Here is a 26555-nt window from a genome sequence, read left to right as displayed (position 1 = left end):
AAAAAATAACTTTGTAATAACTATAACATCCTCAGTTTCACCTCCCATCTTAGGGAAAACACATTTTATTTTTATTTTTTTATTGCAATTTTGTGAAATGGAAAATTCACTCGAGATAACACACCCCAAGCTGGCAGTCTCCATCTGTTTATAGGCCATGGATAACAGAGGCAGATAAACCATGATGCTCCCCTGACCTTGGGAATAATTCAGTCCCTTTGCTCATTAATAGGAGACTGCCTTGGATGTCAGAGTGTATTTCCATGGCTGGATTCTAAAGCACTCAATTACTTTGAGTAACTTTTTCCCTCTGAGGAACAAAGAAACAGACATAGAACCATATTTTGTGATCTAAGAGAGGCTTCTATCTGGGGTCACACTTTCCTTTGGCTTTTTCTTGTTCTTGTCAAAGGTGTTAGTTACATGGGGGTATGGAAGAAGAGGGTAACATGGAAAAAGAAATGGAATCCTAAGGCTTTGGTCCCCTTTGGAGGAAAGAGTCAACTTGCCTCAAGCTCCCTGACGAGTCTGTTGGCCAGCCCAATGGTCTTGCTGGTCTGGTTCACCTGGTCTTGACACCGGACTTTCTCAGCAATTGCCTTTTCAAAGGATGCCGTAAGTTGACTAAGATTGTTACCCAGTTCCTAAGACACAGGATCCAAATTTACTTTTGTCACAATACATGATTTGCTTTAGCAACACTGGCCACACCCCAACCCTCTTGGAAGGCTTTTGTGATGCACTTCTCTCTCCTCTTTGATCCCCACCCAGTTCTGCTTTTGGACCCCCCTCCCTGCCATAGCTGTCTCATCCTGGACTTTTCATTAAAGCCTGGTCTTACATACTCTGGACCATCCAGACAAGCCCTGTCCCTCTCTCCCAGGAGGCGTTCCTCCTGCAGCCTCCATTTTGTGGTGGGGATCCAGGACATCCAGCCTTTCTCTGCCCTCTGACTCTGCTCCTTACTTTCCAGACTTCAAAACTATATCGCCCCTTGCCAAGTAACTTCGTCTGCCTCTGAAAGTCCCGTGCTATCCCCTTTAGCTTCCTTTGGAGCAAATATCATGTAATATTGAACCTGGCAGGAAACTAGAGTTTCTAAGTATGGAAAGGAAGGGGAGCATTCCAGACATGGGGCACTGTCTAGACAAAGGCATGGTGAAGAGGGATAGAATGCTACAGAGAACTAATGGCAAGGTGGTCAGTTTTGTATTATGTTCTCCAATTAGTCACTAAAATGAGTCATTAACAATCAACAAAACCAGACCAGGCATGGAGGTTCAAAGGCCTCCCTCTCTAGAAAAACAGCCAACTCCTAGCTTTCCACTTTCCATCCAGGGGTTGCCTGGTGTCTCCAGTCTGACTTCAGTGTGTCCCCGTCTGAAGAGGGAATGCCAGAGTTGGTGGGCATGCTCACCCTCCAGAGTGCTTCTGAGTCAAGCGTTCCCTCTCAGTGAGACTTACTGTGAGCTTCCTCCGGATGGCCCCCAGCTTTTCTGTAGCTGCCTCCAGCTCCATGTTGGCTTGAGCAAGAGCCTGGCGCTTGGGCTCCACATCACAGTACACCTGACAGAAATCAGACCAAAGGAAGATGCTCTGGCCAAGCGTCCCATGCCTCAACTTGCCTTGGACTCCCTGACAAGCCTATTCTCCAGGCCAGTCCTCTCATTGGTTTGGTTGCACATTCTCCAAGTGAGAACCCAGCAGCTCATGCTGATGTAATTGAGTGTTTCATGATATTCTTCTCAGGAAGCCCTCAATGGATTCCAGATTGTCTGGAGTGCTTTTAAGAAGGGGGGCACGTAGTCTACAGGTAGGGGAATGGATTTGATGAACTTCTAAGGTCCTGGGGTTATACAAATGTAAGATCATAGATTTAGAGCAAGAATAGATTCTGAAGATCATAAAGTCCTCCCTGCTCATTTTTCAGATGAGGATTGAGTCTCAGAGAAGCAAAGCCCCTGGTCACATAGAGCAGTTGGTAGAATTACTGTTTTGAATATTTTCTACACTCTGTATACAAAGTCAGCTCATCAACACACATTCATTATGCACTAGGCATTGGGGATGTCTGAAATGGCAGGAACAACCCCCACCCTCAGGGATCTGAACATTCTAAAGATATCAATAATAGTTTATAAAATCCATACCCAATCCTTGGAGGGGAAGGCACTAATAGCTGTGTTCAGGAGAGAGAAGTCCCATTTAGAAGGTGGTGTCTAAGTTGACTCTAAAAGGAAGCCAGGGATTCTAAGAGGCACAGGTGAGGAGGGAGAGAGGGCATTCTGAGGATAGCCAGGGCAAAGGCATGGAGGCTGGAGATGATGTCCATGTAAGACACCAAGTAAGCAGGACACCAGAGTTAGAGGGGAATAATGTGGAAGAGCACTGGAGAGGTAGAAAGGAAGCAGGTTTATAAAGATCTTTAAATGTCAAACAGGCAAGTTTTGATTTGATCCTGAAGGAAATGGAGAGTCACTGGAGTTTATTGAGTAGGGGGTGGGGAAATAACATAGTCATGAGACTCAGAGAGGCTAAGAGATTGATGGGTCTACCTGAGGTCACTCAGAAATTAAGCAGCAGGGCTCAGATTTATTCTCAGGTCCTGACTCCATAGACAGACCTTTTACGACTACCTCGGGGCTTTTCAAAGCTTAACCTCCACAAATGAGGAGGACTAGCTATTTGTTTGTTCCCTTGTCCAAGGCCTGCAGGCAAGTGGGACAGGGCATGCTCGATTTTGGACTACTAGCATTCACTTCATTGCATCTAAATGAGGCTAATTGCTATGGTGGCCGCAATAGCATAGAAATTTTTTTCATGTGAATGCAAACAATTCTCAGGTGTGCTGCATATTATTAGTTGAAACCTTTGCTACGAAATAGCTTCATAGTAAAATAAGAAAAAATCTCCCCCCCCACCTCCTGCCCCGAATTTTGAAGGTCTAACAACCCTTAATCCAACCAGCATCAATTCAGCACCTGCTCTGTGTCAGGAGGAAGGGAACAGGTCAAATCAAGAAGTAGCCCTTGCCGTGGAGAACTGCCATGCTCCATGCTCTGTTCTCTCCAGATTTCTGTCCCTCTGCCCTCTTTTTTCTTCCCCCTCTCTTTCCATTCAGGATGCTGAGCCCACCTCGCCCCTCCCTGACCACCGGCATGGCTACCTCATAGAACCTGACAATGTTGATGACCCAGGCACAGAGACCAGCGGCTGCGAAGGACTTGGTGCGGATCAGGTTGGGGTTGAACTCGGGGTCCTTCAAATACTGCTCATTAACCACTCTTAGACAGTTCTCTGGAATGTGCTCTTTGTCATAGTTAATTAGTGCCTGCAAAAAGTCATCGACCTGCAAAGTGAAAAGACGCATTGCCATGAAGCCGCCGCCACTGCCGAGAAAATGCCAAGATCAAAAGTTAAAATCGGCTTTTAGGCCTCGAATCATAAAAGCAAAATTGGCAAGCCGCACTCCTCCCACTGTTTGGCTTTTTCAGGCTTTCCAGTGTGGAGTTAGCATTAGCAATGGACACTTTGAAAATCTCTCCTACCCCAGGGGAAAATATTCAGTCCCGACGCAGGAGGCATTCCCATTTTGAAGAGAGAAAAGAAAAAATAACAATAATAAAAAAGCCTTATTGCTTCACCTGCATTTGCAAAATTTTTCCAGAACAAGAAATCCATGTAATTTTCTCCTGCCTACACTTGGCAGCCCTCGTCATTGTACAAATAATTAGTAACTTTCCAACTGATGCTCATGGCGACTTGAATATGCCAACCGAACTCTACAAAGAAATACTTTGTGGCTGTGGGGCCATCAGCCCTCACCTGGGGCCGTCCTGCGGTGTACAGGTGACCCTATGTTCCCAAGGGTGGGCACCCTCCTGCCAAGCTGGACAGGCCTTGAACACGAGCAGAATTCAAGGCTAGCATTTATGTCTGTAGCACATTAGCTTTGTCAAACACTTTCTGTAGATTATTTTTTTTTACCTTCCCAACAACCCTGGCAGGTGGGTACTCATTTCCTCCATTTTGTAGATGAGGAAGCTGAGACTTTGAGCAGTAAACTGACAGCCGCTAACCAATCTCTTTTATCCAATAATGTTCGAGATACTTCACAGTGACCACACCTTCTCTAGGGTAAACATACCTAGTTCCTTCAAGAGATCTGCTGATGGCAGCCCAAGTCCCTTTATCATCTTAGCTGCCCTCCTCTGAACATTCTCCAGCTCATTAGTGTCCACCCTTAGCTAAGACTCCCCACACCTGAATACAGTACACCAAATGATTTGATCAGGGCAGGGGCAGAAGGCAGAGACCACTACCTCATTCCTGAGAGTGCTACCTCCCTTACTGGAGATCACAGCTTTCTTGCCTGCCATATTGCAAAGCTTCCAGATCTTTTTCAGATGTCAGCTTTGACACGAGCATGGGGTAGGATCTGCTGAAAAAAGATGAGAAAGTTCTCCTCTTTTGACAGAAGACCCCCCTTGACCACCCAGCTATGCTTCCTGCCATGCTAAAATCCACAAAGAAACAACATCAAGTCTGGTAAGGAGACATTACCTTTCCCATAAAGATTCTGGCAGCTTTCCAACTCCGGTCTTTGGGTACCCGACCCCTTGGAGCCAGCAGGACCATTACGGCTGCAGTGACATTGGTGACTGCAATGGGTGGATTGGGGAAGGCTTTCAGCTCTGTGAGGTTCACCTAGGGACCAAGCAGACATCCTCAGGCAGAATCCACTCAATGTTGCCAAGAGCTAGGTCAGTTCAGGGTACAAGGGGATGCAGGTGAAGTGTGTCTTTGGTAACTTCCTTTCCTCTTGTCTCCTCCTCCTTTGTTCACATGGAGTGCTCCGGTAGAGTCATTTCTGGGCCTGGAATCCCCAGGCTTCATCTTGCATGGTCTCTGGTCCCTTTCTCCTGTCCCCCATTCTCCATCAAACCTGACCTCTCCTCTCTCTCCTCTCTGAGCCTTGCCTGTGCTGGTTAGTGAAGGATCTGACCTTTCCCAGGTTCCCTGTCTAGAGTCTGACAGGGAGACATGATGTTTTTCCTCAAAGGATTGCCTAAGATTATATGGCTGTCAAGCATGGAGGGTAAACCAAGGGCAAATATCATGAGGCAGGCAAATATCATGAGGCCAAGTGGGTATAGACAAAAGAAAAATACAATGTATTTCACATGAGACAGAACTCTATGTATCATATATCCAGAGTAGTGGGACATAATGGATAAAGGGCAGGCCTTAGAGAAAGGAAGACTGGGTACACGTCCTACCTCTGATGTTTTCAGGTTGTGTGACCTTGGGCAAGTCACTTAACCTTGAAGGCAATTCTCTGAGACTAGAGGTTATAGATAAATTTCGACCAGTATGGAGTGCTTCCATAATGAGAGTTTCCCTCCAGGGACAAAATCACAGGTCAACACAAAGACAAAAAACAAACAAACAAAACCAGAGCACCAGTCTTAGAGTGGAAACTGACTCTCTGGCAGACAGTGACCTGTGGAAGGACCGGGGTTGGGGGGGGACTGTGACTCTGTGTGCGTATTTGGGGGCCACACAGGTGTCTTATCCAAGTATAGACCACCAGGATGCCAAGGTCCCACCAAGAGGGAGATGGAGGCAGGCTGCCTAACAGAGGAATAGGCTGCCCATTTCTGGGAGTGTTTGAGCAGGGGCTGCAGAATCACCTAACAGAATTGTAAAAGAGAGGGAGGCCAGCCCAGCTGACCTCAAGTATCCTTTCCAACGGCAAGAGGAAATAATGGTAGGGGGAAGGAATAAGCATTTACTGAGTGTGTACTAAGTGCTTTACAAATATCTCACTTGGTCCTTATTATTATCCCCATTTTACAGAAGAGAGAACTGAGGCAGACAGAGGGTAAGTAACTTGCCCAAAGTCACACAATTAAGTGTGTGAAGCTGGATTTGAATTCTGGTCTTCTTGAGCCCAGGTCTCACATTCTATCCTCTGTGCTAAATAGTTGCTTTAAAATACTCCTCCTTCTATCTCCTTTTCTTCTTCCTTCTCTTTCCCCTCTTCCTTTTCCTGCCACTACTCCTACTACTGATCTACTACTACTACTACTACTACTACCACCACCACCACCACCACCACCACCACCACCACTACTAGTACTACTTCTACTACTACTACTATTACCACTGCCACTATTACCATTAATCATTTAAAGTCATCAGGATTCAGTGCTAATTGCACTGGTTTTGAAGCCAAGGACTTGGGTTCAAATTATAACGCTGCCACATACTACCTTGGACAGCTCACTGCCCTTCTTAAAAACAGGTTTGTGCATCTTCCAAATAATAGAGTTGGACTAGATGTCCTCTAGGGTCTCTTTCAGTTCTAAATCTATGATCTCCAGTGATTCATCAGAGTCCTGTTATCCAAACTCATACTTCCTTTCAAAATTACTTTTGACGCAATTTACCAAGCTGAGAAAATGGCTGACATTTACCCTATTCAGTGTAACCAGTGCATTTGTGGCTGCGACAAGGGCAGGCTCTGCTTTGGCCAGGTCAGCTTCACATTCTCTCTGTTTCTGGAATACTTCTGTCTGGATTGCAGCCACCTAATTATGAACACAAGACACACACACGTTAGCTTCTTCTCATGAAAGGTACAGTTCTGAATACAACTATGAATCCAGATAAAATACTATTGCATCTGTATTGTGAGCAAGTGGACAATATGTGGCTCAGAACCTGGCTCACATAGAAGGTGCCAATTTGGGGATAGGAGGTTGGTGTAATGGCCTCTTTGGAGGCAAAAGACTTGAATTTGAAATGAGCTTTAACATCTACCTACTGTGTGATCCTGACCTTTTGGTTTCCTTATTTGTAAAATGGGTATTGTCAAACTTATTGCATTATTTAAAAATAATATTTTGTGGAAAGCATTATGTAATCACTGCAGCTGATAGAAGGGTGAGTTATCCTCCTGACTTCAGACAAGAATAATAATGATGATGGGCTTGTAGCTGGAGGAGGCCACTCCTTACAAGCAATTGTACTGAAGTAAAGACAAGATGTCACCTGGGAAATGTATAACTAGAAAAAAGTGTAGAAGGACTGAAGGATAAACTCAGTGATTGCTGTCTCACACGACCCACCAGTATCTACACAATGTCATGGGACCATGACTGTGAGGGAGGCTCCCAGCCTCCTTGGGTGGACCCCTAGCAGCGGATTGATAGGAACACAGAAAAGATGGTTATGCTGGTTAGGCAAGTAGGGACCAGTCATAATTAGCATTATTGCATGGAACATCCACATCTAAGATCCCAGATCCATCAATAATAATAACTAACGTTTATGTAGTATCTTAAGGTTTTTCAAACAACCTTACACATATTATCTCATTTGATCCTCATATAACAACCATGTATGATAGATGCTAATCATTACCCTCTTTTCCAGATAAGAAAACTGAGGCAGATAAAAGGTGACTTGTCCAGGGTTACACAGTGTCTCAGGCAGGACTGGACCTCAACTCTCCTTGATTCCTTATTCACCCTGAATTTTGCTTTGCTGCCTCATTAGAGAATCAAAGTCTACTCAAAATAACAAACAATCATTCACCTTCTTATATGGCTTACGTATTTTGTGTTTGTCCTTCACTGCTGAAGAAGACCATGCTATCAGAGAAATGATGACATGACTTGCACTTGATTTTGTTTTGAGTGAGGAAGGGCTGTGCAGGTCACCAGCCTCACGTCTCCTCCAGAGCCATCTGAATCTAGTGACCTGATATTCCTCAGGATGACTGGAGATGACCAGGATGCACTGGGAGACCTTGGCTCCTTTAGGCCTACATATTTGCAAAGCTTTGAATAGCCAACCAACCTCTGACTCTCACCAGATTCCATATTAACAAACCCACAAAGCCCAAACACCAAATAAGCTTTACCTCAGCCTCATTGCTCAGCATTCAAGGATCTCTATAATCTGCCTCCAATTCAACTGCTTCTCTGGGGGAGGAAAATTGTATTGTTCCCAAATCTGCAAGCTGCTGAATTACTCTCACTCTGATAAAGCTCATTTCAAAAGCCCTCTCCTCTGTGCCATCAAGGATGACCCAGGTTGGTAATGAATTCCCCATCCCAACCTCTAACTCATTTACCATGCCTAACTATTTAGGAGCTGGGTTCAAGTCCAGCCTCAGACATTTACTAGCTGTGGGACTCTGGGCAAGTCACTTCACCCTGTTTGCCTCAGTTTCCTCATCTGCAAAATGAAATGGAGAAGGAAACAGAAAACCACTCCAGAATCTCTTCCAAGAAAACTCCAAATGGGATCACAGAGATTGAACGTGACTGAAGAGACTGAATAACAACTCTTTGTGGGTAGTCTTCCTATTAACAGGCAGAGCAGATTTTTTTGTTTGTCCTTCGTTCTAGAAGAGGACCATGACATCAAGATGATGACATGACTTGCAGTTGACTTGGATTTGAGGGATGGAAGGTTGTTCAAGGTCACCAACCTCACTTTCTCCTCCTGAGCCACCTGGATCCAGTGGCCTGATATTCATCAGAGAGACTGGAGATGGCCCAGAATGCAACGGGAGATCTTGGCCCTTTCAAATCTTGGCAGAGCAGATGCAATTTAGCTAAATCCTCAAGATCTGCCTCAGGCTCAGAGAGGCTAAAGCACTTGGCCTGAGCCACCCAAAGCAAGTCAGTTCACTGTGTCAGATTACCTTTCTTCCACATCTTTGTGTATTATGGATTGAAGAGTTGTTGTCTTGTCCTTTTACTAGATCAGATTGTAAACTCCTTGTGGGAAAGGACTGAATATTATTTAATTTAAATATTTAATATCATTTTTGAATGCATTATTTTAAGTTGTGTTGTCCTGTCCTCCTACTAGATAATTAGCTCCTTGAAGGAAGGGACCGGCTCCTATGTAAATTTTGTACCACATCCCAGAAACTAGCACAGTGCTCTGCATAGAGGAGGTGCTTAATACAGATTTGATGAATTATTAACTTAAATTACATCATATGAGATAAGCAGAATATGGGACAGGGAGGGAAAGGGATAAAAACAACAAGAATTTATTAAGCATCTACTGTATACCTGGCACGATGCTAAGCACCATAGAGATTCAAAGAAAGGCCAAAACATTCTCCCTCTTTTCAAGGAGTTCTTTGAACAGCAAGACAATAAATCACTGTGTCTACAGAGTGTAGGAGGGAAGTGACCTCACTGGGAAGGGGGGAGGGAGAAGGGGAAATAAATGAAGGCTGCCATTTTGGTGGCAGAAATAGGCAAAGCCTGGGAGCAACGCTGGGGACTCATCCACCTTCTTCTCAGGCAAGTGGCCAAGAGGCAAGGGCTGGGACCAGGGTCCTTGGAAAGGGAGGTCAGAAACATGACTGAAAGTACATTACTTTCCATGGATTTGCAATGAAGCAGGTTTAACTCTACCATAAAATTAGGCCTAGCTCACAACAAATTATGTTGTCTACTACATCTTTATTAGCACTAATTACCTTTCCTCTGATTAACCGTTATTTTGCTATGTACTGTGTACTTTCCAAGCATGATTGTTAACTGGGTGGCTGAGTGGATCGCCCTCCCCCTCCCCGCCATGGGGCACCTCCCCCAACCCTGCCAGAGGGCCCATACTGAGCACACTCGGGCACAAACCCACACACCAGGGGACAGGCCTTCCAAATCTTGAACATTTGGCAATGAGAGAAGACTGCTATGATACTGGGAGTGTTCTCGCTGATTTAAAATTATAAGCAAAAATATGTCCAGGTTAAAAAATGGAGGTACTATTGCATATATGTGTGTATGTAGATGAATAGGTGCTAGAAATATATATATACATACATATACACATACATATATATATATACGCACACACACATACATACAAACGTGTGTGTGTGCGTGTAATGCAGTCATACAGGGACTTCACAATTATATGGCATTTTGGAAGCCTTGCAAACTGATTTACATGCATTATCTTGCTTGATTTTCATCAAACAACATGAACAAAAAACAACATTTACCTTTGAAGCAAATGTTAGTAAAGCATTTTACGGGGGAAGTTAACTAACTGAGGTTCAGAGAGGTCCAGTTACTTGACCAGGGGTCACACAGTAAGTGGCAAAGGCAAGATCCAAGAAGTTCTCTTCACTAGAATTTGCTGCTCCATATGTTGCAAGGACTTTCAGTGGTTCCCTTTGCCTCTTTGTAGTACTTAAAGCTCTTCGTAGGCTGACTCTGACCTGTATTTCCAGACTCACATCACATTGGTCCCCATTGTACATGGCATGGTCTGGCCAAACTGGGCTATTTCCTATTTCTCTTGGAATCCTTAGCCCCCTTCAAACTTCGATCCAAGTACCATTTTCCTAATGTGTCCCCTTCTGATCCCACCAGGTGCTAAGGCTGTATTTAGTTTGGATCTAAACACAAAATAGGACATTAACATCCACATAAGCTCAGTAGATGCTTGTTTGTTTTCTGGATGACTTGTGAAAAGGATAAAATCACTAGGCTTTAAGAACTCACCAAGATAAAGGGGGAAAGTCTGGCACCATCCAAGACAACCCTTGGAAAGGGAATTTTTCTATAACAAGGGAAGGAAAGCTTTTCAACAATGTAGGGAGGTGAATGGGTTGGCTTGGGAGGCCACAAGTTTCCCTTCCTAGAGGTCTGTAAGTCAAGACAGGAGGATCCCTTCTTGGGTATACTAGGAGGAACATCAGAGATAATCCAACGCAACTTGTTCATTACAGAAGATGAAACTGATGTCCAGAGGAGTCATGTGACTTGCCCCAACACACAGAGTGGCAGAGAACTTGAATCCAGGACCTTTGACTTTAAATCTAGTGCTTTTATTAATGTATAAGTTGGACTAGATGTTACTTCCCAACTGTGACTTTGGTATATTAATACTATTTCATATTATCCATTAGTCCATATTTATTGGTTAGGAGCCCATGATCTGCACGTGTTTGAATAGTGAGAACTAGGGGCTTTCACTGCTGCAAATCAACTCCAAATACCTGTCCTTCCCCTATTCTTTCAGAAGCAAAACCAAGCTCTGCTTTCACCAACTGCTTTCAGTTGACCCAAAGGCAGAAAAAAATATTAAGAGGCATTCAAATTCAGCTGAAATGGCAACTTCTGAATGAGGATTATCAGTAATGGAAACAGGAAGTGACCTTCCTTCCGGTTAAGTACAATCCACAAAACAACGAGCGCTCATTAAAAGGAGGTCGTGCCTTGGTCTGAGCAGCTAAGACAGCGAAGAGCAGCCTAACTGGGTTGGGGGTGGCTGCTTCGACTGAAAAAACATCCCAACCTCGTGGCATGCCCTTAACTATTTCCCCAAATCTGAACAGCTACGTTAGTCGATTGGTCACATATGCAAAGAAGGGACAGCATCTGACGAGGATGAGGCAGTTAGTTAGTAAGTATTTATCAGGCATCTACTATATTCCAGGCACTCTGTGGGGTTGGGGATGCAAACACTATTTATAAAAAAGGATTGACTCCAATTTTTTAAAAATTCTAATTTCAAATAAATATTTTCATATACAAAGAAGAAATTAAAAAGAGGATTGCACAAGAAACTCTGAAACTCTACTATGAAGAGAGCTTGCTCTCTCATTTAAGTTTAAAATAAATTCAACATGTAGCTTTCCCAGCTGTCCTGCTTATGTGTGTTTCCTGCTGGACATCGTCCTATTTTCTTGTATGTATTTAAAGAAAATGCTTCCATGATTCTCTTTTCTTTCTGGCTACTCAATTACTTAAACCATAAATACAGATCCTAGTAACAAACACACACAGTCAAGCCAAAACAAATATCTATGGTGGCCACATCTGAAAATCTCATCCTGCACTGAGCCCATCACCTGTCTTTGTCAGGAGGTGAACAACATACTGCATCTTTAGTCTTCTGAAGGCATTGGCCATGCATTTGATGTGCGTTCTTACGTCTTTCAGAGGTATTTTTCCTTACAAAGTTACTCTCCTAACAAATTACTATGTTACTAATACTAATGGTCATTCTGGTTCTTTTCCCTTTGCTGTATCAGTTCATAAAAATCTTCCCAGGTTTTTCTGAAACCATCCCTTTTGTCCTTTCTTAAGGTGCAACAATAATATTCCATTTCGTATACCAGGATTTGTCTAGCCATTCCCCAGTGACAGTCATCTCCTTGGCTTCCAGTCCTTCATCACTACAAATAGAGCTGCTCAAATATTTGTATACATAATTGGGTGCTTTCTTCTCTTCTGATCTTTAGGGCATAGACCTTTCAAAGCACATACTGTTTAGTAACTTGCTGTGTGTAATTCAAGAATGGTTGGACCAATTCATAACCCCACTAATCAGACACCTATGTGTCTGTTAGCCCACAGCCCCTTCAACAACTGTCATGGTCATTTTTGGTCAATTTTGACAACCTGATAGATGCAAGGTACAACCTTATAATTGTTTTAATTTGAATTTCTCTATTAGTGAACCTTGGAACATATTTTCCTTCCTTTGGGAAGTTCCTGTTAATACCTTTTGATCCTTTATCTTTTTTTTTTGGGGGGGGGGAGTAGCTTGAATTGATAAAGTATTTATTAAGCAATTGCTATTTGTCAAGAACTGGGCTAGGCTCTCAGGTCAGGGAGGCAAAAGTGGAGTGATGTGTGCCCTCAAAGTTGAGGAAATGAATTTTTACTGGGGAGACATTCCCATAAGTTTGTGCAAGATGCATTCGAAATAACAACAATGCGAACATTGGAGGAAGAGGCACTAGCAGCTGGGCATCAGGAAAGTCCTCATGGGCAGTGATTAGGCAGGCGGGCAGGCGCAGGCACACAGGCACATGTGCACACACACATGGCCACATATAGCTTTTATAATTACTAAGCACTTTACGTATATTATCTTTTTAAATTTTTCCAATAAATAACTTTATGAAGTAAGAAATACAAGTTAACAACAACAATGATAACTAACATTTATTTAGTGCTTACTATGTACTAGGCACTGTGCTAAATGTTTTATAATGACCTCATTTGAATCTCACAACAACCATGATGCTATTATTATCCCCATGTTACAGTCAGGGAAACTAAGGCAAACAGAAGTTAAGTAACTTGCCCAGGGTTACATAGCTTGTGTCTGCGATGTGATTCGAACTCAGGTCTTTCTCACCCCAAGCCCTGTGGTCTATTCACTGTCACCTTACTACCCCTAAAGTAGTGTGCTCCCCACTTTATATCTGAGAGGTCACACAGCATTCTCTACCCGTATCTTTCAGCTCTGTGCTCTATCTCTTATGCCACGCTGCATTTCAGAGTGGAGATTCTGATCTCCCAAACCAAGCTATATATCTCCCTTTGGACTAAGCCTATGACTGAACAAGTAAGCAAGAAATCCCAAACATTTGCACCAGGTACTGGAGTAGTTTGCCATTGCCTTCTCCAGTTCATTTTACAGATGAGGAAACCGAGGAAAATAAGGTTAAGTGACAGGCCCAGGATCACACATATCGGGAAATAATTGGGATGTAAAAACAAAAGACAGCAGTACAATTTTTTAAAAAATGGTTGCATGAGTCTGTGGGTTTTAGTTTTCATTAAAACGAAATATTTCAGATTTATTTTTAAATGTGAAAGAATTTAAATCATTTCTTCCTAGTTTGGGGTGGAGTCCGTATGAGTCACAATAAACATCCAGGTACTCATGTGTGCTGTTCTATCCAAAGATGTCCTGGCAGGTGACTTTTACTTTGCCAACATCTTGGATCCCTTGTGAGATAACAATAATAGCAATCGTTTCCATTCCTATAGAACTTGAAGGCTTACAAAGCACTTCCTGTGTGTGATTGCTTAGGATTCTCACAACAGCCCTGGGAGGTAGGTACTGTTATCACCCCCTTTTTACAGATGAGGAAACTGGGACTGAGGTGAAGTGCTTTTTCCAGAGTCATGCTGTTGAGGCAGAGTGGACTTGGGGCCAGGACGACCTGAGTTTGAATCCTTTCTTGGACACTTACTAGTTACCTGGTCCTGGGTAATTAACCTCCCAGTCTCAGTTTTTCAATCTGCAAAATGTGGATGAAAATAGCATTTACTTCACCCAGTGGGTGGGAAGATCAAATGAGATGGCCTATGTGAAGCCTTTACAAACTCCAAAGCACCCATAAATTAGCATCATCATCTCCTTTTCAAATTGGGTTCTGAGTTCAGAGCCCTGACCACTGTCCCACCCAGTCTTCCCTTGAGGAGGTTTGTTTTGCTAGAAGTCTGAAAGAAAAGTGCTCCGCTGATTCTGACTCAGTGTTGAGAAGCCACAGCTTCTGCCAGGCCAGGACCTGCTTGACCCTCTAGGGAGCTCTGGGGCCCCTCCTAAAAAGGACAGACCCCAGCATTGGGGGCTAATCAAACACAACACGCTGAGCTCCGAATGGGGTTAAGGCTCTGGAGCCCAGATTGCCAAAGTAGAACCGAGCTGGTTAACAACTGCCCTCAGTGTTTGCCTCCTGGCCTCCGAGGTGACTCCCTGACCTTTCCCTTATCACCCCCGCAGGCACGACGTTCAAGGTCTGAATCCATCAGCCCTTGAATGAGCTCAGCCTTTATTAAAGGAGCTAAAAGGTTGGGAAAATGCATAATGTATAGAAAGGTCAAGTGGTAATAGCAGCGTGGAGCCTGGCTCTTACGTGGGTAACGAGCCTGTTGCTCCCTGGGGAGGAAGGAGCTCAGAAGCGCCCACCTGCCGAGGTTTATTTTGTGCTAAATGTAGGCCTCGAGGAGGGGGACTGACCTTTCGCTCTTCGCCGTCGGCAATGGTCCTTTCCTGGCTCACTTTCTCTGTCTGAAGGCCGATCTTGGTAATGAGAGCCTCAGTGTCCTGGCTGCGCAGGTGGAGCTCTACCTCTTGGGAGGCTAGCTTGCCTTTGAGGTCTGCTACCTAAGGGCAAGAGAGAGACTTGGAGGGTTATTTGGGCATGGTTTGGGCTCCAGGACAAAAGCTTCTGAGCCAGAGAAGGGAAGGGTTATTACCATCACCATCGCCCTACCGTCCCCCTCCTCCCCACAGGCCGCCGTCAGATTTGTCTTTGGGTCCAAATTGTGCCAATGCACCCTGGCTGGTTCCCTTACATAGTCTTCCCGGGTGAGCTGTCAGCTTTTTGAAAACAGGGACCATCTTTGTTTGCTTCTACCTGTGTCCTCAGTAACTGGTACACAGTAGGTGTTTAATAAATAATCAACTGCTTTCTCTATATCTCCTCCCTCGTCCTGTCTGCCACAAAGATGGCCTCACTGGCTTGGTCCGCTGTAGGCTGGGAGGTTTGCCCAAGCCCGCCAGCTTCGTAGAGAACCCATCCCATCCACCCTTGATAGGGGCTCGCTTTTCTGAGTCACCACACACTCTAGGTCTTTCGGTCTTAGTGGGTTGCCTGAGGTGTGGAGAAGCATGATGTGCCTAAGATCACACCCTGGAGCATTGATTTGGAGCTGGAGAGGACCTTAAAGGCCACTGAATTCAGGCACCTCCTTTACAGATTAGGAAACAGAGGCACACAGCTTGAGTGACTTGCCCAGAAACACACAGCTAGTCAGGATCTGCATTAAGATTTGAACCCAAGGTCTTCCTGCCTCCAAGTGCAGCATACCCCTATCCTCCGTCCCACGCTGTCTCTCTTAGACAGCAGTGATTTCTCTATTCTCCTGGAGGGGAAATAGCAGGTACACAGAGCAGTGAATTCAAAGGAATGGGGGTGTGGGTGTGGAGGAGGGGCTGGGGGAATGCTCTGGTAAAGGATCAGGGGAGCAAGGTCTCCCTGCCCTCAGGGACTTTATGTTCTTATAGGAGTTAGGGCTTAAACTGTGCACTAAGAAGTGCCAGTGTGTGTGTGTGTGGGGGGCGGGGGGGAGGGTGGAGGTAACAGGCTGGGTAAACAGCATATTGTCCCCTATGGGAAAAAGGCAAGTCAAGCCCTTTGCCTACGCTGTAGTATGCCTAAAGGGGCATTAAGTGAAGTCAGCCTAGAGTTTAGCTAGAACAAGACTGGGAGGGGCTTCAATACCAGACAGAAGACTTTGGCATTTTTATCCAAGAGGCAAAAGGGAGCCAGGGAGTTTCTTGAGAAGTATGATGTGGTCAGAACTGTTTTAGGACTGTCACTTAGCTGTGTGGAGGATGGGAATCAGGGAGGAAGGAGGATGGGGTATGGGAACAGACAGAAACTGGAAGGACAAGCAGAGAAGGGACCAACACTGAACAGACTGAAAGGCCTGAATTCCACAAATTGCATCAGCCTCACAGCAGGATCTCCGGTCACCAACTCTGATCCTCCTTGGCCAGGCTCCAAGGTCTCTCCCTGAAGCACTTCTCTCACCATTCCTGGGGTATAGTTCATTCACTCTCTGCTTGGTGTACAGTGTCCCAGTGAGACCGTGACTCCCCCATGGACTGGATCCTGGTGGAGGACCCAGAGTGGGGAGTCTGGTAAGTCAGAGGCAGCTTTTTGGGGATAGAGTGCTTGCTTTGGAGTCAAAATCTGGTTTCTGATACCCATTAGCTGTGTGACCCTGGGCAAGTCACTTGACCTCTCAGAGCCTGTTTCTCCATCTTTAAAATGGGCAGGTAGAAAGTGATGGTGTCAAGTCTCTTCTGGTTCTTAGTCTGTGATGCCATGAACTTCTCTGGCTCCCCAGACTTGAAGGACCCACAGTTGCCCTGACCCGTGTACCTGGAGCCATCCCTAACTATGAGCAGATGGGGGTTCTGAGGTCTCAGGAGCAGCTTTGCTGAAATGAAGCCTGCCCTACTGTCTAGGGAAGAATTTCAGAAAGTAACAGGAAGAAAATAAGGGTAGGGCTTCCCTGTCTGAGGCCCGCAGTGAAGATCTCAAGGATCAAACAGGAAGTTAGGAGATCTAAGCAAAACAAATTATGTTACAGATGAGGCGACTGAGGCCCGGTGAGGGGAAGTGATTTAGCTCTCGAGTTTGAAGGGACCTTAGAGGGTATCCAGTCCAATGCCTTCACTTCACAAATGAGGAAACTGGGGTAGGGGGGGTTAAGTGACTTGCCTTATGTTAACCAACAAGTAAGTCTTACAGGCAGAATTTGGTCTTAGGTCCTTAGCCTTCTCCACTTCACCTGTCCCATTGTACACCCAGGGGAGTAAGAGACATAAGTGGTAAGTGGACTCCGAGTTCTTAACTCCAGATCCAACCTACCTCCCACTAGAGGGCACTACCTCCCCACTGGCCCAGGGAGGAGTTGTACCACCCATCTATCACATATCCTGGTCACCCTAGCTAGGCTGCCACAAATTTCTTCAGCTTAAAGCATTTGTCCTGGACAACAGATAACCCTGCCTTGGTTGGCCACTGGTTCCCACCTGCTGGGTCTCCTATCCCAAGTTCCTTCTGGTCCCACTGTGGCCTGTAGCACAAGACCTGGTAGAGTCTCCCCCCAAAGTTGCCCTCTCTCACCAACAATAGGGTCAGCTGCCTCTGAGGTGGGGAGTCACTCTGTTTGCTCCCCTTTGTACTCCATCTGGATCCAGAGGCCCAGATTCCCAGTGTCCTGCAGAAGGGCAGTCTGGGTAGGCATCCACCACCAGACCTAGGACCACAGGAGGAGGGTCCCTACCCACTACCCCCCTTCTGGGAAAGAAATAACTCTTGGTCTCTGGCTGCTAGGGCTCTTTCCCCATCACTGGCCCTCCACTCTGCCCCACATAGAAATTCCTAGTTTAAAACTGGGTTGACACATGCTAAGCATGGTCTAATCTTCAGACAATCAGCTTGCATGGCCAGGGGAGAGAATAGAGAATTGCTGTTCCTCAACGGAACTGTGACCCAATCAATAGACCTATTTCTTCCACCAGTACAACGGACAAGCCATCTCTGACTTCTCATTTGATGGAAGGAAGTCTTAGGATAACAGATCTAGACAGCACCTCAGAGGCTGTCTAATTCAACTCTCTCATTTTATAGATGAGGAACCTGAGGGAGATGAAAGCTAAGAGGCTTATCTAAGATCACACAGTGGATGAGATCAGAGGCAGAATTTGAACTCAGGTCCTCTGACTCTAGAATCATCCAATGAGAAACCACCCAACACAATGGTGGCTTTTGCTTTCCTTGGCACCTAACTGGCCCTTGGCCTGTCTATTAGTCAGTCTTCACTCTCATTGTGTAACTGGCTCATCTCCTTTTCTAAACAGCCTCTCCTAGATGTTGTCTTTGATGTCATTTCAAATTTAGAATCAGGAGAAGCTTAGTCCAAATTTCTTCCTTCATAGATGAGAAAAATGAGACTCAGAGAGGTAGTGCCCAAGCATGGAGCAGTTTTGTTAACAACCAGCCCTGTGCTTCACGATACCCACAAGGAGGGAGGCATGACTCCTGACTGCCTGAGAGAATTCTATGAAAGATTTCATATCTGAGAAAGAGACTTATATCACTGTGCTGAAGAGATTGGAGAAACCCATGTGGAAAGGGCAGGCCTAAGAAGGAGGCTGAGAGAGAGACTTGGGAATGTCAGGTTTGATGTTCAATGTATACAGGAAACACCAAATGGATGAAAAATGTTTTTGCATGGATTTTGGCATGTGGCTGGATGTTGGATCATTGAATTAAAGCTAGACAGGGTCTCAAAGGCCATCTAATCTAGCCTCTTCACTTTACAGCTGAGGAAAAGAAGGCCTAGATATGTTACACAACTTGCCCAAGAGCATGCTGGTGGGCATCATCTGAGTCACCATCATCATTTGAATCCACAACCTCTGACATCATAGCCTGTACAAGCCCTTTCTACTGCATCATGCTTTTGGTGTATATATCAGGGAAGGATTTAAGATCAGTGAAAATGCCGTGTGAATTTTCCCAATGCAGTCTTATCTACTCATTTCCCCTACTCAATTTTGAGGTCAGTTCATCATCCATCCAGCTGCAGTGCTTGGCCCAGATTATGGATGAACCAACTTGAGGGCAGAGTTCTGTAGTAAACCTGACCTGAAATCCTGGCTGGGCTATTTATTACCTGTATAAGGCAAGTCACATAAAGTTCCTTTTCTATAAAATGAGGGTGTGAGGGTATGTGTGTGTGTGAATTTCATGACCTCTGAGCTTGCTTCTAACTCAATGATTCTCTGATACATGAGCTCCATGAACATCCAGTCACATGAGAAATTCTAAGCAAATGCATTTTTCATCCACTTGATATTTTACATATATATGTATGTATATCACCAGGCTAAGCGATAGACTCCTTAGAAAGTGCTGAGACATTACTTTAAAAGGAAATAACTTTCTTAATTTGAAAACTTATTCTCGCAGCTAAATACAATGCATGAATGAATGCATGTATCTCTCCTAGAAAGAAGACAGTGAAGTCTTACCTGGGCGGCTGCTGTCTTTAGTTTTTGGATACCATTCACCAAGTGTTCTTTCTTCTGAGACACTTCTTTTTGTTTCTTCTCCAGCAGGGTCTTAAACAAAGAAATTTGCTCCAGAAAACTCTTGGGGGTGGTGTAGTTATACCTCTTCTCATTCTGATAGTACCGGATGCTCATTTCGTTCACACTGGTGTGAGTGAAGGTCATGAAGGCACTAACACAATCCTTTACGCTGGGCTGGAAAAAGAGAAAGGCGATGGAGGGGGAGTCCATCTTGGATTTCAGCCAATCACAGAAGGGTTGAGCTGGAAAGAATTTCAGAGAACATCCAGCCTATACCTTTATTTCCCAGATAATGAAATAGCCAGCGGTCAAGTGACTTACCCAGGGTCATACACCGGTAAATAGCAGCACCAGAATTAGACCTCAGGACTTCTGACTGCAGGCTTAATTTTGAGCTTCAAAAATCAGATTTAACTTAGAAGATGACATTTATAAAGTACTTTAGTGTGTGCAAAGCATTCTATGTTTATCTCATTCTAAAGTCATGCAACAATAAGAGGGAAGTATTATTACTACCCTATCCCCACCCGACCCTCCTCCTCTCCATCCCCTTCTGGATGACAAAATTGAGACTTAGAAAAGAAGGGACAGTAGGGTCACAAAGATATTAAGTGACAGAAGACAGGACTTGTTTCACTCAAGGGTGGTGATGGGGTGTTGGGGGTGGATTAGAATGTAAATTTAGGCATTAATCAATCAACAACTAAGTACTTATCCTGTGCCAGGCAACACTAAGTGAAGAGTATACAAAGAAAAACAAGGAATCTCTGTCCTCCAAGAGCCTCCATTCCCTTGGGAGATGGACAGTGTGGGATACTGGAGAACCATGGACAGGGCCTTTCCCTGGGAGCCAGGAGATTTGAAGTTTGGACACCTTGGGCAGGTCTGAGCCTCAGTTTTCTCATCAGTAATAGGGGGATGATCACAGGCCACACCTCTTGGTGTGGAACAAATGAAATAATATTTGTAATCAATCAATGAGCATCTTTTCATCTACAGAGCCAGCATATGCAGTAGAGTTTCCCAAGTTCAATTAAAAACATTATATATATATATATATATATATATATATACACACACATACACACACGTATATATGTATATATATGTATATACACACATATAAGTATATATGTGTATATACATATATACACACATACACATATATGTATGTATATATATACATATATGTACATGCAAAGACAAAAATTAAACATTCCCTGCCTTCAAGGATCTTACTTTCAAGCAGGGGAAAGAATATGCACCCACACATTAGGAGCTACAGAAATATACAGATGGGAGGGGAAGAGGGAGGGGGGGGGAGAGAGAGAGAGAGAGAGAGAGAGAAGAGAATAAATGTGCAAGATGCTTTAAGACCTTAAATGCTGTCTATTAATATTAACTGGTATTATCAAGATAACCTCAATAGCCGCTGACACGGAATGGTTCCACATATGGAACAGTCTTGATCATATTTGAACTTGGCAGGGGCAAGATTTGAACCAAGGTCTTGCGGACTCCAACTCCAACGCTCTAGTCAGGATACTGTTGACTGAAATCAGCTGTTTCATTCTGCCTTCCTGAAACACACCCAGGTTTGAATAGCGTACAAGGCCCCAAGTCCCTTTATAACCCACCTTTTTCCCCAGAAGAGCGGAGGAAAGGGGAATGAAAGGGACTTTGCTGTTCTGGGGAAGGCCAGCTTTGTATTCTAGGTTGGCGGAGATAGAGAATGGGGCCATAGGGCCTGCAAGAGCCCTGAGGAGTCCCTGCAGCCTGCTCAGCGGTCCTGCCTTCTCTTGGCGTGGTGCAGGAAGCGAAAAGCTCATTTCCTCCATGATCCTATTTAAATACAAATCAGGCTGACGGGGGCAGAAAGGTCAATGAAGGGGGTGAAGTCTGGGAGGAAAGAAGCATCTCTGCAGAGTTGGAGGGTTTCTATTTTCCTCAGAAAGCTTCGATGAACGCCCCTCCCCCCGCATGCTTTCCAGAGAACCAACCCAGCAGCTCGGTCCTTCCGATTTGTCCTCGGTGACTTCTGAAGCAGTTAACTTTGTAATTTGTGAAGTCACATCTTCCTCCTTTTAATGGTTATTTATTGCATTCTGTACAAGATGAACCCAGTTCAATTAATCAAGGGAAGCCTAAAAATCAATTAATATGAATTAAATGAGCTACACCAACTCGGAGGAAAGTCACACATAATTTACCAAAGCGTTGTCAATAACGCTTCGGCATCTCTGGGAAAACTGCTCACGAGTGGCTGGCGATGCAGTTAAACGCTTCCACCCGGCCCCATTAATATTGCCGGCAGAGGACCGCGGACAGCCAGGGTAGGGGGTGGGCGAGGCTACACTTGGTAACTGGGAGAGTGTGTGTGTTTTACAAATTTAAAAAGCAACCAGTGCCCCAGTGGCAGACTATAAAAGCCACAGCTACATATAGAAGGGACGCTGATGGATTTGGAGTCCGAGGAACTGGATTCAAATCCCATCTTTGCGCTTTACATCTTGTGGGCTTTAGTTTCCTCATCTGCAAAGTGAAAAAGGCTAATGACTGATGGTCTTCCAAGCTCCAAATCCTGGATGCTGGGCAATCAGTTCGCAAACATCTATTAAGCACCAGCTCCAATGACCTCTCAGTATTCTGAAAAGGCCACCTGTGCAGTGATTCTCCTTCCCTTCTTCTTTCTCCTTCAGCTAACGATGGAGCTAGAGAAAGTGGACTTTTAAACAAGGCCAGAATGCTTCTCGGAAGCCTGCAAAAACCCTTTTAGAATACTGGATAACAATTCCCCAGCAGGGCCCCACCCCCAGCGCCGGTTTAATTTGAAACATTGTTTCCTACTGAGTGAAGGTGCGGCTCAATTGGAAACATTGTTTCAAGCTAAATTCAAAGCTCTTCCTGTTCCTCTGGAAGCCGGGAGACCTCTAGCCAAGGGGCAAAGGCATTCCCTGCCCAGCCAGGAGCCGGAGCAGAGGGATTGGCGCCCCAGAAAACACTTTTTCACAACAGTTTCATTTGTAAATTGGGGATGGGAGAAGTGGTTTCCGGAGCTCTGGAAGTGACCAGAGACAACTGGCCTCACTGGGGTGAAATGACTATTGTTAAGAGGCCCTGCATGGGGGGTTTGGAGAGGGGGTGGGAGGCTGCAGCAGCTGGCCTGGGGTCCGAGCTGCCAGAGCAGCCTGTAATCGGCCACCAGGCTGAGCAGACTCACAGCTGATTGGTCTTCCCCGCATTCTCCATTTGTCACTTTCTCTTATGATAAGGTCAGCGGTGACAGCGCTTCCTGACATTAGCAGCTGTGCCTTTTAAAAGGGGCATTGTGGGACTACTAATTGCAGTAATTTCATTAGCATAAATTATTTATTCTGCCATTCATTTATCTCCTTTTTGGGGAGGAGAGTGGCAGAATGGTACTGGAAGGGCTGGTAATGTGACACTGTATTTTTTTCCCAGTCTAGCTGCTTTCCGATATGGATGCAAAGGCTGAGTTTATTGTGCATGGGTCCTTGGACTGGTAGAAAGGCACTAGGTCCAGCTTTGTATTCCTTTGGCATCCGATGGCTTGGAAATGGAAAGCGAAAGCAGAAGACTTCCCACTAATCCCCCAGCTCCTCCCCACCAGTGTCCTAGAATCTCAGAGCTTGGGGGATCTCAGCTGCATTCAGGTTCAACCCAGACTAAATCAGAAATGCCCCCTGGGACACCCTTGACAAGTGGTCAGTTTTGAGCAGGCACTAGAAACTTCCCTGCAGGGAAGCAGGTCCCATTCCACACCGGGAAAGAGGCCATCTCATTTTTGGAATCAGATGAACTTGTACACTGTGCAAACATCAGGTGCAGGCTGTGGAAATGTTGGCTTATTATTATTGCCTTTGCTATGATGATTACTGTGATTTCTGTTGTTATTATTTGATGATTAGTGTTGTTATTATTATTATTTTACAAAGAAAACATTTCATCTGATGCATGAGATGCAAGAAAAAAAAAATGAAGGGTCTTTTTCCTTAGTAGAAGAAAAAGAGTTGACTTTTTGCTTTCTAATCAGCTCATTTCTGGTATGCAGAGCTAAGAGCAAAAGCCTCCAGGAGATCCTGCTCTAGAGATCAGAGTTCAGCCACATTCTCCACCCTCAATGCATTCGTGTACTTACACACCGACACAGAGACATACCCTATACACAACACCCCAAGCACTGTATTAAAACTGATTCGAAGACTGTCAGGTAAAGGGAACGCCTGTGAAGGTTGGTTTGTTTGTAGCACCCCCATTATTGAAGAAGACATTGAAGGTTTCTACATATATTATCCCTCTGGAGCCTCTGGAGCTCTGTGAAGATATTACCGTAGAAATGAATTATCTCCATTTGGCAGATGAGAAAACTGAGGCTCAGAGGTAGCAATTGACAAAAGGGGGATCTGAACCGTTCTTGTTCCGTTTCTGTTGATATCAGGTCAAACACACCCTCTCCTGACGATATCGTTCTAACCTTTCTCATGTAGGTGATTCTCTCAGGAAGTCTCTGCTTTGACATACTTGAGAAGACTTTTACCATTTATAACTTGCTTTTAGTGGCTGGAAAGCTTAAAAATGGGCGCTTTACAGCTTTCTCTCATTCTAGAGGAAGGAAACCCTTTTAAAAGGAAAGGTGCCTAAGTTATCTCTGAAAGTAAAAACTGCTTTGTAAAATGAGTTCTGAGTGAGTTAACACATAGAAATGAGGGCTCTTGTATTTTAGCGCTGCTAGAAAGTCCTTATAGCTATACAAGTTGAGGGGCAAAACCAGCTTGGTGGAGGGATTTAAATTTGTAAGCACAGGGAGGATGTGCCAATTTTTGGTGGAGGGGCCAGAGAGAAGAGGGCAGAGTGATTGAGTAAATGATTTGTGCAGGACATCATTCCATTTCCTTCCATTCTGGTAAATGTCAAGGATACGGGATTTTGTCCAGTTGGGAACAGCCTCCATCAATGAATGCAAAGGGACAGTGTAGTATAGTGGCTATTCTCCAGGGCTTGAAGTCTGGAAATCCTGGATCTCAATCTTGCCTCAGAAAGTTACAAGCTGTGTGACCCTGGGCAGTTTACTTAGTCAATAAAAAGACATTTATTAAAGGTTTGCTCTGTGCCAGGTACTGGGCTAGGCTGAGGCCGGAGATTATGGGGATAAAAGTGAAATGATCACTGCCTCCAGTGAGCTAATACTCTTTTTCATGTATGCATACAGAAGGAATTAAATTAAAGGGAATTTTATGAGGCAGAAATGCTAGCAGGTAGAGGAATCCAGAAAGGTCTCTTGTATGAGATGGGACTGCAGTTGAGCTTTGAAGGAAATAACCTCTCTCTGCCTCAGTTTCCTCATGTGTAAAATGGAGATGATAACAGCCCCTGCCTGTCATAGCTGTTATGAAGACCATGGAGCATCACATAAAGGTGAGCTCGTCTTCCTAATACAGATCATAGCTCATCAGTAACTTCAAGAGTGGCCGAGGGCACTGAGTCATTGCTCAGGGTCAGGCTGCTAGCCTTGGGAGAGGCCAGGCCTTCCTGACTCTCAATTCTAGCAGCCACTCCGCTAGGACCTACTATCTCTCTTCCTTCCCACCTAGTATCATCAAAATAGAAGTCCAGCTGAGGGAGGTGGGGGAAGTGTACCTGAAAGGGCATAGGACCTGGAATCAGCAAATCCTGCTCCTGAGAGCACTGAGCTCTGGGATTTTGAGCCATCTGTAACATCGGGATAACATTTGCACAGGTGGGAGATGACAAAAGTGGCTTTTTTTTTAACAACTCAAGTGCTAAAATGACGTTATGTTGTAATTTTCCATATTTCTTGCTCCCTTGAGATCAAGAGGCATAAAATTAGAATTGGAAAGACAACAAAGGTCATGGAACCCAATCCTCTCATTTTAGAGGGGGGGAAACTGGCACCTAGAAGATTTTATAGGATCGTATTTTCCTCGCTTTACAGATGAGGAAACTAAGGTACTGAAAAGTAAGGTGACCTCAGCTTGAATCCTGCCGGAGACACTTACTAGCTGTATGTCCTGGGGCAAGTCTCTTAACCTATCTGCCTTACTTTCCCCTCTTCTGTAAAATGGGGATAATAATAGCACCTTCCTCTCAGGGTTGTAGTGAATATCAGACGAGGGCCTATTGGTAAAGCATTTTGTAAACCTTGAAGAGTTAAAGAAATGCTACTTATTATTGCCAAAAGTTTCTTGGGCCTTTTCCTTAAGGTTATTCTGTGTTCTTCACCTTTCTGAATGACTCCCTGAGATTTCCTTGTAATGCTTTCTCATACTTTGGTAACTGCTCTTTTCAAAGGATGAGAATTTACACTGGACCAGTACCTCTAACCCTAATACCAGATTTGCCATGCCTCTAACTCTAGCTCTGTTTCTTAGCACATGGTAGGACTGAAGATCTAGGGATGTGGGAGACCTCAGAAGCCATCTGGCCTAACCTCATTTTATTGATGAGAACACTGAAGAGGAGTAAATGAAGTGACTTGGTAAGCAACAAAGATGGGATTTGAACTCAGGTCCCTGGATTCCAAAGCCTGTCTTCTTTGCTCTCTTCTCCCTCTGGTTCCCAGCCCATAAGTCCCTCTTTGACCCCTGCCTGCACCATGACTGCCAAAATTCATCACCAAATCTCCTGGGAGCACTTGTACCAACCTACCCTGAGGTCATCCCCTGGGGACATTTGAGAGCTAAATCTTTCTGGACATTTTGCCAACTGCCATTTATTTCAATACCTCAGAAGAGAAGAAATAGCAGAAATGTTGGATTCCTCCTCCATTCCTATGGAGACCCAGTGTGGCAGGGATTGGAAATGATACATCCACACAAACACTTCAGGGTAGCCCTTCTGTGGGGCAGGGGTGGAGAGGGGGCTCACCTTGCATAAATATATCATAGTGTACTCCAAAGGAGGAGGAGCTTGGGAATTCAGAGATGGTCAAACGGTACCAAATTGTCTTCTTAAAGGTCAGAGGGATGATTAAAAAAGTGACCAAGTTATAGTCACTTGATTTCTCTTTTAAACTGGCACTACTTTTGACTCCTGCTGAAAGGTAGGGG

At 44.7% G+C, this 26555-nt stretch overlaps 1 protein-coding gene across 10 annotated transcripts in view; it reads right to left on the bottom strand.

Moving 5' to 3' along the window:
• The window catches only part of DNAH11 (dynein axonemal heavy chain 11), a 302015-nt gene that overhangs the window by 63174 nt on the left and 212286 nt on the right, over window positions 1-26555 (bottom strand). For all 10 annotated transcript variants that reach the window (XR_011976511.1, XM_072650882.1, XM_072650884.1 and 7 more), the window contains 7 exons: window positions 19408-19641; window positions 14812-14958; window positions 6480-6593; window positions 4564-4707; window positions 3167-3349; window positions 1465-1566; window positions 506-644 (listed from right to left, as the gene is read on the bottom strand). Coding sequence is in view for 9 of the 10 variants with exons in the window: in XM_072650882.1 (XP_072506983.1) it covers window positions 506-644; window positions 1465-1566; window positions 3167-3349; window positions 4564-4707; window positions 6480-6593; window positions 14812-14958; window positions 19408-19641 (1063 nt within the window). In the remaining variant the exon portion in view is untranslated. The remainder of the gene's footprint in view (window positions 1-505; window positions 645-1464; window positions 1567-3166; window positions 3350-4563; window positions 4708-6479; window positions 6594-14811; window positions 14959-19407; window positions 19642-26555) is intronic.

The sequence above is a fragment of the Notamacropus eugenii genome, chromosome 3, assembly GCF_028372415.1.
Source record: "Notamacropus eugenii isolate mMacEug1 chromosome 3, mMacEug1.pri_v2, whole genome shotgun sequence".
Classification (NCBI taxonomy): domain Eukaryota; kingdom Metazoa; phylum Chordata; class Mammalia; order Diprotodontia; family Macropodidae; genus Notamacropus; species Notamacropus eugenii.
This window is presented reverse-complemented; position numbering and strand designations above follow the sequence as displayed.